A 15290-nucleotide genomic window follows, 5' to 3' on the forward strand; every position below is an offset into this window, starting at 1 on the left:
TGCATCAAAATTCGTCAAAATCCTTCTGACATCCTTTTGACGGAAGACCACAGGAGACATTGTATGGAGCGTGTTGGGAATGATGGGAGGTGTTTTACCAAGATCATTAATACATGAGCTGGAAGAAAAATGGGATGCTAGCAGGTCAGCTTTATCCTTGGCTGAAGTGACAACAGAACCATCTAGTTTTGACAGAGGTGGGAGCAGAGATGGGCAAAAGTTCCTGCCAATGTCTTTGTCAAGAGACCAGAATGCTCATCTATCATTAGGGCAAAAAGCAAGTTTACTACTCTTAGCCTGTTCAAAAACTAGTTAGGACTGATTAATGATTGCTTTACAATTGTTGGGAGCTTTGGTGTAGGCAGAAAATGAAACTGAAGAATTGGAAACAAGCCAATTACAATATGCAACGTTCTTCTCTTGAACAGCCTTAGCACATTTATTGGAAAACCAAGGTTTAGATAAAGGACGAGATTTTAAGTGGAGTGTGGAATAAAGGAATCCATTCCTACAAGAATAATTTCACTGACACAATCTGAACAAACGTTGACATCAGAAGTTTTGAAACAGTAATCCAACCATGGAAAAGAAAAAAAGAAATCTCGCAAGTCATCCCATTTTGCATTCTTGTAATGCCAAACAATACGAGGTTGGGAATTGCCATGACATAATGGCTCCATTGGAGAAGATACAATCACCAAGTTGTGATCTGAGGTGCCTAAAGGACCACTCACTTCGACCGTGTACTTAAAAGGGATTGTTTGTGAGAAAAAAATCAAGTGTGTTGGCTGTATGGTTAGGATTGTCCGGTATCCTTGTGGTTAAATGAACAATCTGTGCAAGGTCATTAGTAATTGCAAAAGCCTCAGCATCTCGACCAGCTGGGTCGGTTTGACTAGAAAACGGAAACCAGCTGGAGTTGTGAACATTAAAATCACCAAGGAAAATTACCTCACTGTTAGTAAAGTTGGACCTAATAAAATCAACTTGCAAAGAGAGAAAGTCAAAGAGATCCAAGTGATTAGTGGAGTTGGGAAAATTGTAGAGAGAATAGATGAATTTGACACAATGAGGTAGAGAGATTTTAAGCCAGAGAAGATCAAAGAGAGGAGATTCCAAATTACCAAGGCTCTGACAGGGAATATTGGAATGGACATATGCACTAGTACCACCTTTGAGGCGAAAGGAATCATACAGCGAATAATTTGGCAACTGAGATGAGCAGTAATTGAATCAACCGATAACTGAGATTCTGTCAGAAAAAGTACATGGGGTTTGGCAGACTGCAAGTGGAAATGGATGTTGTTGAGATTAGAATTGAGACCATGTATATTTGTGGAATGAACTAGGAAATGTTTGGGAGGTTTAGATCTTTTTGCAGATAAGCTTACTCTATTAGTTTGACAATTCGTGATGTATTCAATAAAAAGAAAAAGTGTTGAGGGGGGACATGCTGTATGAAGTAATGAAATTTTTGGATATGGTGTACACATGGTAAAAATATACCCAGATCCTTGACATAACGTGGCCTAGACAATGCCTCCCCGCATACATACTACTCGTACTCCCCCCAGTCACTGTTTGGCAGAGTAGAGGTAGCAAGATTATATGCTAGCTGATCTGGAAGCCTCATAAAGTGTTACCAATAGGTTCAGTCCAGTTTACTAACTTGCGACCAGCCTGCGAACACCGTTTTGGAGCTGTACCCTCGAAATGAAAGAAGATTGGATCTCGCCACAATATTCATCATAACCTCAAAAGTCATCAGTCATACTGCATGATGGAAGAGGTGGGGAAGGGTTGACCGTAACTTAGCTCTGGAGACTAAACATGGGTTCCACCACTTCAAGCCTCCAATAAGCAAAGTGGTGGTATTGCACCAGTTGATGAGAGTCATCTACCACCTAGTATTGCCTAGTAACACAGAGGGATGGCATTCCTCCATGTGGTGTGGGCACCACTGCTTACGTTGGTTCACACCTGGGTGGTCACCCATAGTGTGCTTGTGAATGGAGGTTATACCCAGGATTACTAAAAGTCCCACGATCATGAAGGTGCAAGCAGAGGATTTGGCTGTTGCAGACTTCCCGGACTTCACCGAAATTGGGTCCACTTGACTTGAATGTCACCCGAATATCAGTTCCATCAGCGTTTTAGACTCCCAGGTAGCAAGTACAGCTTGTCTGGCATATCTGAGAGAATGTCTGTGACAACCTCATGGACCATGCAGAGTATTACTAAGAAAAATTTACAATAAACTGCTTTTCTGTGCAAAGTATTTTAATTACTTTATTGGTATACAGAGGACAATTGGTATAATTAGACCCAAAACAATCCCAACAAGTAAATAAAACCGGCTATGTTTTGGATTTCAGTGTCGAAATCTGTCTTCAGGCCTTGGTTTTTGGGTTTGGGAGGAGTTCTAAAACTTGACCATGATAGACCAAACTGTATCACATTGAGAAACACTACTGAGGTAGTGTTCTTCAGTGTGTTACAGCTTGCGAAACAGCATTATACCAGTTCTCCTTGGTATACCAATAAACTAATTAAAATACAGTCAGTCCTCGTATAGCACGATAGTTGTGTTCCTAGAAACCCTCATGCAATATAAACAACAGGCCCTATGGGAAAAGTAGGGTTAGGTGCCGACCACCCAAGATCGAACACACATTTGTAACTAAAACATTAACGAACACAATAAGTAATCGTAATAAAACACTTACGTATTTTATTACGTAATAAAATATTGCTAATGCTTTTGCTTCTGTCGTAAGCAAACTTGTTTTTTGTTTGATTTTCTATCCAAACAGATGACAGCCGTTCCATCCCTTCCAATCTTTGTGTCTTGATCTAATGGATTTTAATTACACTTTGAGTTGTTCCTGCTATGAATGTTTTTATTTTCTCTGCATTCTTTCTAATTCTCGGCATTGCCTCATTTAGGCCTGTAGCACATGCAATATCACATGGTCTTTCATTTCGCTCAAAGCGTTTCATAATTTCATATTTTTTCTTTATCGACAGTGGCAGACTGGCCATAAGCCTTACCAGGGAAACCCCGTTGGGCCTGAGGCCGGTTTGATTTTGACCATAAACCATAGTATGAGGCCACTACAAATTTTTCCGGGTAAGAATTTTTGACCCAGTCTGCCTCTGTTTATCGATATTGCTTTTCTTTTTCTCTCTGAATCTGTAGTGTCTTCACCAGGATGCTTCATTTTCATGCATTTTAAGTATTTCACTCATTTTTAGGGAATAAAGCACAATTACAAAATGGAGGAGGCATGCTTGATACACGTAAACAAAGCTGCGCACGTGTATCAACTGAATAAACAACACCGTAAAAGCAGAGATACACTATTAACACCTCACATTTTACTAAAGCACATTTCTGGGGGTTACTACCATAAAACAATAAAAACAATTTCCAGTTGTGTTTTCGCTAGTGGAATCTGTTATAAACGGGTAGTAAACTCGATCTAATTGCATTTGCGATAATACGATAGCTAGAATTGTGTGGGTTTTTACATTATTATGGTGAAATGTGTTTCCCCTAAAAAACATAAATACATTTTCAGAATCTTCCCTTCATTCCTATCGTGTTGCGTTCAGTTGGGGTGATTTCGCGTTCGACTGCCATTTCTTGAAAACAGAAGGCAAATCGTGCATAAGCAAATTCGGTTCATTTTATATACGATATCGTTTCCCTATTTATAAATCGTGTGTAATCGAATTCATGTAGTGTAAACTGTGTTATACGAGGACTGACTGTATTTCACATGGAAAAGTGTCTTATTTTAAATCTTACTTAATAAAGATAATAATTATAGAGATTGTGAAACCTGAATATTCCCATGGTAACCAGCCTTCCTAGAAAACTTTAAAGATGTGAATAATCTTTAAATTGGAAATGTACTTGAAATAAAGTATTATCTGAAATATATTTCAGTGAATTTTAAATTCACTGAAATATATTTCAGAGTCTGCAGTTTAGATTTTAAATATCTAAATACCAGAACAAGAAAGTAATAAAAGATAATAAAAAAAGTATACAAGAAAGTATATAAAATGGGTTCAGCATAGTGAGAAAGTGTGTTCAATGTGATGTTGAACTCACTTTCTTAGTTGATGTCTGTTAATGATGATATGAGTGGACACACCACTCGTGTTGTCATCTAACAGAATACCTGAACTGGCCCTATCCTAATGACTTGATTTCATGCCCCTGATTTATTTGTCTGATGGTGGGAGAAATGTGAAGGACTTTATATACCAGCAGAAACCACAAACTGAGGAAGAATTTTTGCATCAAATTATGGATACTGTTAGTTATAGGAAAATGCTGGAATAATTATAGAAAAAGCCTGTTTGGAAATGTGTGTGACTTTGCACAGAGAATGGTGATGACCGTTTTTGAATAATAGCTAGCATAATTAAAATACAACATCCTGGTGGTATTTATCTAAAAATTACTCTAATTATGCCATGTAAACTGTTAAACAAAATCAGAACAGCATATGAATTTCTGCAATTTCCTTGTTATTTACCCACTTCGTCAGCAACTTCAAATGCTTATAGCTCTGTAATGCTTAAGATTGGGATACATGTTCATAATAACATTTACAAATCAAAATTGCCTAATTTGCCCAATTAACTTATCGGAGTTTAGCAGCCATTTCATGAAATGCCTTTATATTATTTTAGTTTGTATATATGTAAGGAGGGGAAGGATTACTCATAAATGGTAAATGGTAAGCCAGACCTGGCTGCTATTTATGAGAAGTGAAGTTTTTTTTTTTATTTATTTTGCTGAACTTATAGTCAGTTGATATGCTTTTATTGATGTTTTGATAAGTTTATTTATTCTTGAAAAATGAATTGTTTGTTTGTGGTGAAAATTTTCACAGTAAACTTATAATTCAGCTGATCAGTACCAGTAATATTGCTAATTTAATTATATTTGTAGGAATGGAAAATAATTAACCCATTTCACATCAGGGTCCGGAGAAAACATCCATTAACTGGCAAACCAGTAAGTTGCTTATATTGTTTTTTCTGATTGAAAAATAATTCTGAAGTATATATATATATATATATATATATATATATATATATACTTTCCTGAAACTATGTTTCCTGAAGTAATGATTTTTTTTTCCTTCTTTTTCTGTGTTTCCTTGGGTGAGTGCAACTCTTGTTTTTCAGCCTTGTTATTTTTTATTTTTTCATTGGTTAGTTTTAATTCAAAATTTTTTTTTATCCCTGTATGCAGGTAGCAATTAGCACCTTTTTAGCATTAATTGTTGCAGTTTTCAATAATTCTTATGTGATGTAATAATAGGACTTACTTTTGTGCAGGATTTGCACAAGATGTCTATAAATTATAAACTATTCACTTTGCTGAAGCTCAGTTAAAATTTTTATGGAATAGGTATTGTAAAATAGTTTGCACTTAATAAGCAACTGAAAGAATTCTTATCACACAACCACAGTTTAGTAAACCTCCACATAGGCATCTTTGGTAGCATATAGAATGTCAAGATGGTAGTCAAATGCATTCCAAATGTTTTTTGGCATTGCTTGAGAAATGGAAATCACTGCCTGTTCAATCCAGTCTTTTAACTTTGTGACATTGTTAACTTTTTTTGCATACATCTTGTCCTTTATTGTAGCAACTCATTGTGAATCTTTCACAATGGTGAAAAGTTTCACAGTTATACAGTTATGATACATTTACACCAAATGATACAATTAATGATACAATCACACCAAATAATGTAAGTTTGAGTTTTGTATACTTTAATGCTTTCCTCGTGCCTAGCATTTTATGACTGAGTGATTTCTGTGAGCTTTCAATGTGATTTTCAAAAAGCAAATTCTAGTTTCTTTTATGTTCCTCTCCTTAAGAAGTCCTTTTATTTTATAGCAGCACTTATTCCAAAAGTACTGGTTGAGAGCAAGAAAGGATTACCTGTACTGGCCCTAATACCTGAACCTTTCTTCATTTTTCTTATTCTTATTACAAACCCCTATTAATCTTCGCTTGGTCACTCCAGGCACTCCATGGTGGGCTGGTAACCTTGGGGTAAAAGTCAATCTGTCAAGGGCCAAAAGGAGCTAACATGGACCACGAAGGAAGTCATCCATCACTTAAGCCTTCAGGCTCATTTTCATCTTCAAGGACAGACCAAACCGAATTTGATTCATTCCATCCCAAGGGACAAAAGAACAAAAGGGTTCAAAAAGGAATACCACTGTTCTCAATAATACATTCCCAAAGAAGTCAACCAATAGGTCCATTTCTTATTCAGAAACAGCTCAAGAATGCTCCTTGTGGTCCTTGAGGTTGTCACAGACATTCTCTCAGATATGCCAGACGAGCTGTACTTGCTACCTGGGAGTCTAAAACGTTTATGGAACTGATATTTGGGTGACACAAAATTCAAGTGGATCCAATTTCGGCAAAGTCCGGACAGTCTGTGACAGCCAAATCCTCTGCTTGCACCTTCATGATGGTGGGACTGTTAGTAATCCTGGGTGTAAGCCCCATGCACATGCACTCTGTGGGTGACCACCCAGGTGTGAACTAATGTAAGCAGGGTTTGAGGTGTGGTGCCCACACCACATGGAGGAATGCTGCCCCTCTGTGTTACTAGGCAATACTAGGTGGTAGATGACTCATCAACCAGTGCAATACCACCACTTTGCTTATTGGAGGCTTGAAGTGGTGAAACCCATGCCTAGTCTCCAGAGCTAAGTTCTGGTCAACCCTACCCCATCTCTTCCATCATGCAGTATGACTGATGACTTTTGAGGTTATGATGGACATCATGGCAAGATCCAATTTCTTTAGAAGGCTTCCGGATCAACTAGTGTATAATCTTGCTGCCTCTATTCTGCCAGACAGTGATTGGAGGAAGTCCGAGTAGTGTGTATGCGGGAGCATTGTCGAGGCCGCATTATGTCAAGGATCTGGGTATATATTTTGACATTGTTTATTTAGATTTCAGCAAAGCTATTGACTCAGTCCCACATGAGCGGTTGCTTTATAAGCTGGAACAGGTTGGAATCACTGGGAAAATCCCAGTGATTCCAACTCAAGCTCTCAGCTGCCCACACCAATGCCAGAGCTTGCACTTGGTCATCGCGCAACACAACGGCAACCCCCAAGGCAGAATGCGCTGGTCCCAAAGGAACTAGTAGTTGTTGGTGATGCTATTGTCAGGGAAACGGGAAACATGCTTTGTAAAAAGGATAGGTGGACCAGGACCAGGGTATGTCTGCCAGGGGCAAAAGTTGATGATGTTGTAGAGCGGATATCATCTTTTAAGGGCACAAAAGGTGATATAGTTGTACACGTTGGCACTAATGACATTAAGAGTAGGAGACCGGCGGAATTACTTGACAAGTACAGGTCACTGATGAAAAAAAGCCGTGAATTAGGGTTGAAATTGAAAGTGTCTGCAATTCTGCCCAGACACGATAGGAGGGAGTATATGATGAGAGCCCTGTCAATCAATTCGGCCCTGGAAAGATTGTGCAGGGCTCAAGGGGTAGAATTTTTTTCAGCCTGGTCTGTACTTGTTAACAGGAGAGACTGCTTCTACAGGGATGGGATACACTTAAATAGAAAGGGTGCAAGAATGTTTGCTGATGCTATCGAGGCAATGTTAGGTGGGTCGGAAAACTGCTAGATTGGGGGGATACAAGGACTAATAGATTAACAGTAGCCACTGGCAGAGGTGAAAGTGATTCTTGCACTGCTTCTATTGGAATGAGCCGCAGCCTGGAAAATAAGATGCAGGATATTTCAGAGACTGCTGGGAATCATTGGGGTACAAGTAAACACATGGGTTGTGTTAGGGTAGCTAAGAAAAAGAACAGGTGCATGTATACTTGTGTGTACACCAATGCTAGGAGTTTAGTAAATAAATTTGATGAATTTGAGGTATTGCTCAAAACATCAAAGGCAGATATTGTGGGGATTTCAGAGACGTGGTGTCACACAGATATAAGAAATGCAGAACTGGAATTTGGGGAGTACAATGTCTACAGAAAGGATAGACAGGATAGGAAGGGAGGAGGGGTTATGCTATTAGTTAAAAAACACATAAAATCCAAGGAAGTGAAGCCAGTCGACATCGCTGGACAGTGCAGTGTCGAGTCAGTTTGGTGTGACATAAGCATTGGGAGATCAAAATTGAGAGTAGGAGTGTGCTATAGGCCTAATGACTCTGATGAGTATAATAAGAAACTGTTCGGAGAAATAGAGTGGGCCAGTAAATCAGAGAGTCTTATAATGGGGGATTTTAATTTCCCAGATATTGACTGGAATTTGGGGGCTGGTCACTCACACAGTAGCAAGGCTTTTGTGGATTTATTGGATGATTGTTTTCTACATCAGCATGTTCGGGAGGCAACTAGAGGGAGTAATACTCTTGATTTGATTATCAGTAGTGATTCTTCATGCATTAAGAATCTGCAGATAAATGAACCACTTGGTGGCAGTGATCACAGTGTGCTGAAGTGGGAGTTACTCAAAGAGGTAACTACCATTAGGGGTAAAGGGAAGGGGTATTGCTTTCGTAAAGGCGACTACAATGGACTGAGACAGTATTTAAATTCTATACAGTGGGATCAACTGATGATATTGCCAACAGCAAATTCAAAATGGGAAGCATTCAAAGAACTTATTGTGGAAGCTACTAGGCTTTACATACCAACTAAGAAATATTGTTCAAGGTTTAGGCCTAAATGGTTGTCAGATGAACTAATGAGGCATATGGCAGAGAAGAAAAATGCATGGGATACATACAAATTAACACGTGACACGGATGCCTATGATAGATACAAGTTGATCTGTAACCAAGTTACAAAGGAGGTTAGGCAGGCGAAGGCAGATTACGAGAGATCCTTGGCAAGGGATGCGAAGAAAAACAGCAAAGAGTTCTTTACTTATGTAAACTCTAGAAGGAAGGGGATGAATCAGATTGGTCCACTTGAGATCGATGGGTCAACTGTTGATGACCCTGCTCGGGTAGCTAACAAACTAAATGAATATTTTGCATCGACATTCACACATGAGGAGTTATTCAGCGAGGGGAATGCCAGAGGTGTATTCAACTCTAGCAGTAAGCTAGAGAATCTTGTAATAACTGAGAGCAAAGTGGAGGAGAAATTGTTGAAGATAAACACAAGAAAGGCACCTGGGGTGGATGGGATCTATCCAGTTATATTAAAGGAGGCATCAAAGGAGGTAAGCAAACCCTTAGCCATAATTATGAGAGCTTCCTTGGACTCAGGGGAGGTACCCATGGACTGGAGATGTGCAAATGTGACCCCAATTCACAAAGGGGGATCAAAGGCTGACACAAGTAATTATAGACCTGTGAGTTTAACTTCTGTTCCAGAAAAATTAATGGAGGCACTGGTGAAAGAAGCACTGCAGGATCATCTAGACAAGACTTCAGTTATAGCTAGGACACTGCATGGTTTTGTTAAGGGTAAGTCTTGCCTGACCAATTTGATTGGATACTATGATGCAGTCACAAAAGAACTGGATGCAGGGAATAACTTTGATATTATATACTTGGATCTTAGAAAGGCTTTTGATACTGTTGCACATGGAAGACTGCTGCACAAATTGGAGCAGTGTGGCATTGGAGGCAAATTGCTGCTATGGATAAAGGGGTGGTTTGTTTGTTTGTTTGTTTGTTTTGTTGGTTTTTAGGAGCATTAGCAACTAAGGCCATATTGCTCCGGGATATGCGGTGGTCATTCCCTGACCTTTCCGCATCCTCCGTATTTGGTGGTGACGGGCTCGAACCCCGGTCTAATCAAGAAGCGTGTGCTGCGCACTGCTGCTCCTTCCCACCTGGCTACGGAGGCGCCTTATAAAGGGGTGGTTGAGGGGGAGAAGACAGAGAGTGGTAATCAATGGACACTGCTCATCGTGGACTAATGTTATTAGTGGAGTCCCTCAGGGTTCAGTATTGGGGCCTTTATTGTTTTCTGTATTTATAAATGATATTGATGATGGTATATCAGGCTTAATGTCCAAGTTTGCAGACGATACGAAGATTGGCAGGGTTGTCAAGGACACTACTGACACTATGCTGCTGCAACAGGATTTGGAAAGGTTGAGCAGATGGGCTTCGAGGTGGCAAATGAAGTTTAACATTGACAAATGTAAAGTACTACATATGGGAAACAGCAACCCCAGAGCAACGTATCAACTCTGTGGTACTACACTGACAGTGGTAGAGAATGAAAGGGACCTGGGGGTGGTTGTGCAGGCAGATATGAAGTTCTGAGCAGTGCAGACGGGCTGCAAGAGTAGCTCATGGTGTATTGTCAATGATATATAGGAATTTTTCTAGCAGGGATAAGGAGGTGATTATTCCCTTGTATAAGGCAATGGTCAGGCCACACCTAGAGTACTGTATACAGGCCTGGAGGCCTCATTTCAAGAAGGATGTAGAGCTGCTGGAACGAGTACAGAGAAGGGCAACTAGATTGGTGAATGGGACAAAGGGGTTCTCTTACGAAGAAAGGCTTAAGTTTTGCGAATTACAGTGTCTGGAAACTAGGAACCAGCGAGGTGATCTGATAGAGGTGTACAAAGCCTTGAATGGTTTGAGCATGCTCAATGCTGATGGGATTCTTCCTCTTGCTCAGAATAATCACCTGAGAGGGCATAAATTCAAATTGAGGAAAGACAGATGTAGGATAGATGTGCGGAAATTTGCCTTTAGCCAGCGGGTGGTTGGTGGGTGGAACGGACTACCATCCCTTGTCGTGGAAGTTGATAGCCTAAATAAGTTTAAGGCTCAGCTGGACAGGTATTTCGAACGAAGAGAGGGGTGAAGTGGAAGTGGTTATTTTTATTTATTTATGTTACTTTTTTTTTTTTTTTTTTTGGCTGATGCTGCATAAGCTTGCTTTCTTGCATCAAATGCCTCTACTAATGCTAATGCTAATCCTTAGATGGATATCAGGATGACTTCAGGGCAGGAGGCAGAGGGTTGTGATAAATGGCTATTCCTCAGATTGGGTTGATGTAAGAAGTGGGTTTCCCCAAGGATCAGTATTAGGATCACTGTTGTTTTTAATATTCATAAACGACATTGATAAAGAGATAGAGGGCTTGATGTCTAAATTTGCAGATGATGTTAAAATTGGTAGAGTAGTTAATGATCACTGTCAAGCTGAGCTTCTTCAGAGAGACCTAGATAGACTTCAGGAATGGTCAGAAAAATGGCAGCTATGCTTTAATCCAACAAAGTGTAAGGTATTACACCTGGGAAACAGTAATCCCAAAATAACTTATTCATTTGGTGGAGTTCAACTAAACCCAGTACTGGAGGAAAGGGACTTGGGCGTTACGATACGGCCAGACATGAAGTTCCCTGAGCATTGTAAACAGGTTGCAAGGAAGGCCCATGGTGTCCTATCGATGACTATCGAACTTTTGCAAGTAGAGATAGGGACATGATAATCCCATTATATAAGGAATACTGTGTTCAAGTATGGAGACCGCACCTAAAGAAAGACATAGAGCTTCTTGAAAGGGTGCAAAGACGGGTAACTCACCTAGTGTGATCAGCAAAAGGGCGTCCTTATGAAAAAAGACTTCGAATATGTGAGTTGCAGGGTTTGGAAACTAGACACCTTAGAGGAGATTTGATTGAGGTGTTTAAGGCTCTGAGAGGCATCAGTAAAATGAATGAGGACGAAATTTTCAAGATTATAAATGATGCTAGAACTAGGGGACATAAATTCAAGTTACGGCTGGGGGGGTAATGTTTAGATTGGACTGCAGGAAGTTTTATTTAGCCAGCGAGTTATAAATTACTGGAATGAGTTGCCTACATGGGTGGTGGAGGTTGACAGTTTGGGAAAATTCAAAGGTCATCTGGATAGTACCTTCGGGTGAGGGAAACGCATAGGATGATAGATTTAATTTCTTTTTCTTTTATTAATTATTAGGTTTTTTTTTATCGTTGTTTTATTCGGGTTTTTTTTTTTTTTTTTTTTGGCTGGTGCAGCATAAGCCATAGGCTTTCTTGCACTATGCGGCCATTACTAATACTAATGCTAATATTTTTACCATGTACACTATATCCAAAAATTTCATTACTTCATACAGTAACCCCCCCCCCTCACCTTTTCTTACTATTGAATTACCACTGTTCTCAATAATACATTTCACCATGAATTGTCAAACTAAGAGAATAATCTTATCTGCGAAAAGATCTAAACCTCCCAAACACTTCCTAATTCATTTCACAAATATACGTGGTCTCAGTTCTAATCTCAGTGATGTCCATTTCCACTTGCAGTCTGCCAAATCCCATATACTGTTTCTGACAGAATCTCAGTTATCGTTTAACTCAACTACTGTTCATCTCAGTTGCCCAAACTATTTGCTGTATGATACCTTTCGCCTCAAAGGTGGTATTTGTGCATATGTGCGTTCCGATATTCCCTGTCAGAGACTTTGTAATTTGGAACCTCCTCTTTTCGATCTTCTCTGGCTTAAAATCTCTCTACCACATTGTGTCAAATTCATCTGTTGTCTCTACCGTTCTCCCAACTCCACTAATCACTTAGAGCTCTTCGACTTCCTCTCTTTACAACTTGAATTTCTCCAATCCGACTTTCCTAACAGTGAGATAATTTTCCTTGGTGATTTCAATGTTCACAACTCCACCTGGCTTCCATTTTCTAGTCACACCGACCCAGCTGGTCGAGATGCTGAGGCTTTTGCAATTACTAATGACCTTGCACAGATTATTCATTTACCTACAAGAATACTGGACAATCCTAACCATACAGCCAACACGCTTGATCTTTTTCTCACAACCCTTCTAAGTACGTGGTTGAAATGAGTGGTCCTTTAGGCACCTCATATCACAACTTGATGATTGTCTCTTCTCCAATGGAGCCTTCTTATGGCAATTCCCAACCTCATGTTGTTTCGCATTACAAGAATGCAAAATGGGATGACCTGCGAGATTTATTTTCTTCTTTTCCTTAGTTGGCTACTGTTTTAAAACTTCTGATGTCAACATTTGCTCAGATCGTGTAAGTGAAATTATCCTTGTAGGAAATGAATCCTTTATCCCACACTCCACTTTAAAACCTCGTCCTTTATCTAAATCTTAGTTTTCCAATAAATGTGCTAATTCTGTTCAGAAGAAGAATGTTGCATATCGTAATTGACTTTTTTTCCAATTCTTCAGTTTCATTTTCTGCCTACACCAAAGCTCGCAAAAATTATAAAGCAGTTATTAATCAGTCCAAACTAGATTTTGAACAGGCTAAGAGTAGGAAACTTGCTTCTTGCCCTAATGGTAGCCGAGCATTTTGGTCTCTTGCCAAAGCTATTGGCCGCAACATTTGCCCATCTCTGCTCCCACCTCTGTCAAAACCAGATGGTTCTGTTGTTACTTCGGCCAAGGACCTGCTAGCATCCCATTTTTCTTCAAATGGGATAATGATCTTGGTAAAATGATCTTGGTAAAACACCTCCCACTATTCCCAACATGCTCCATTCAATGCCTCCTGTGGTCTTCCATCAAAAGGATGTCAGAAGGATTTTGACAAATCTTGATGCTAAGAAAGCTCCAGGTCCTGATAGTATTTCTCTACCTGTTCTCAAAACCTGTGCTCCAGAACTTACTCCTGTTCTTTGCCACCTTTTTTAACTTTCTTATTCCAAAGGTGTTTTTCTTTCTGCTTGGAAATTTGCTCATATCCAGCCAGTTCCTAAAAAGAGTGACAAATCCCTCCCATACAATTATCGTCCCATTGCAATTACTTCTACTCTCTCTAAAGTAATGGACAAATCAATTAACTGCCAACTGTTAAACCACCTAGAAACCTTCCATCTGATCAACGATCGACAGTGTCGATCCACTGGTGATATTCTGTCTTATGTTACCCATTTATGGACAAATTGAATGGAAAAGTTTAGTGAAAAACAAGCAGTTGCTCTAGACATCTCAAAGGCTTTCATTCATGTTTGGCATAAAGGTCTTCTAAACAAACTTCCATCTTATGGTTTTCCAACTGTTTTTTCTAATTGGTTATCCAGTTTTCTCTCTGATCTTTCACTGAGGGTGATGGTAGATGGCTCTCTGTCTTCTAACTTCTCCATTAATGCTGGTGTTCCCCAAGGTTCAGTTCATTCTCCCACTATTTTCCTGTTATATATAATGACCTTCTTGCATTGACTGGAAATCCTATCCATAGTTTTGCCGATGATAGTACATTGCATTCCACTTCCCATTTTGAGAAAACTTGTCCAGCTCAATCAGCTTCAAGTTCTCGAATATCCACTACCAATTCCTTAAATGCCGCTTTCCGGGTAATTCTCCAGTGGGACAAAGACAACTTAGTTGATTTTAATCCTTCTAAAACTCAGTCTTGTCTTATCTTTGGTGACACTCCGATTTCTAGGCAAAATGATATATCTCTTTTGGGGATTACCCTGACTTCTAATCTCTCTTGGCACAAGCACATTACAAATATTGCTTCCTCTGCATCTAAAAAACTTGGTTTTCTCTTTCGCTCTTGGCGTTACTTTTCTTCCAAACAGCTGTTCACTCTGTACAAATCACAATTTGCCCTACCACGGAATACTGTTTCCACATCTGGGGAAGTGCCCTCAAAATCTCTCTCAGGCTTCTTGATTCCATTCAGAAGAGGGCAGTTAGGTTAATTGATGATTCATCTCTAACAGAGTCCCTCCACTCTCTGTCTCATAGACTTACTGTTTCCGCTGCAAGCCTTTTCTATAGATACTTCCATGGGCACTATTCTTCTGAATTGGCTTCTATAATTCCCACTCTCTCTTTCAAAATAGTCCGAACACGTGCCGCCACCAGACAACATCCATGTACTGTCCAACTTCATACTCAAAGAACCAACTTTTCATCTTCCTCATTTATTCATTCAACTGCCATTTTCTGGAACAACCTTCCTTCATATGTTATTTCCTGAAAATTACAGTCTGCAGAAGTTCAAGTCTAATGTCAACAAATATCTTTTCTCGTCTTCTCAACCTCCAACCCAAGCATGGTACTAAGTACTATAGGTTCTAATACCTCTCATGTTTGGGGTTTTCATAAAAAAAAAAAAAAAAAAAAAAAAAAACGTAAGTTTGAGTTTTGTATAGTTTCATGCTTTCCTGATGCCTAGCATTTTATGACTGAGTGATTTCTGTGAGCTTTCACTGCGATTTTCAAAAAGAAAATTGTAGTTTCTTTTATGTTCCTCTCCTT

General features: G+C 39.4%; 1 protein-coding gene across 3 annotated transcripts in view; it reads left to right on the plus strand.

Annotated features, from left to right (window-relative positions):
- Window positions 1-15290, plus strand: part of AMPKalpha (AMP-activated protein kinase alpha subunit) — a 163844-nt gene that overhangs the window by 129674 nt on the left and 18880 nt on the right. For all 3 annotated transcript variants that reach the window (XM_090384992.1, XM_090384984.1, XM_090384977.1), the window contains exon 14: window positions 4970-5035. In XM_090384992.1, coding sequence (XP_090241118.1) covers window positions 4970-5035 — 66 coding nt within the window. The remainder of the gene's footprint in view (window positions 1-4969; window positions 5036-15290) is intronic.

Source organism: Mastigoproctus giganteus, chromosome 1 (assembly GCF_048544385.1).
Source record: "Mastigoproctus giganteus isolate SK-2022 chromosome 1, ASM4854438v1, whole genome shotgun sequence".
Taxonomy (NCBI): domain Eukaryota; kingdom Metazoa; phylum Arthropoda; class Arachnida; order Uropygi; family Thelyphonidae; genus Mastigoproctus; species Mastigoproctus giganteus.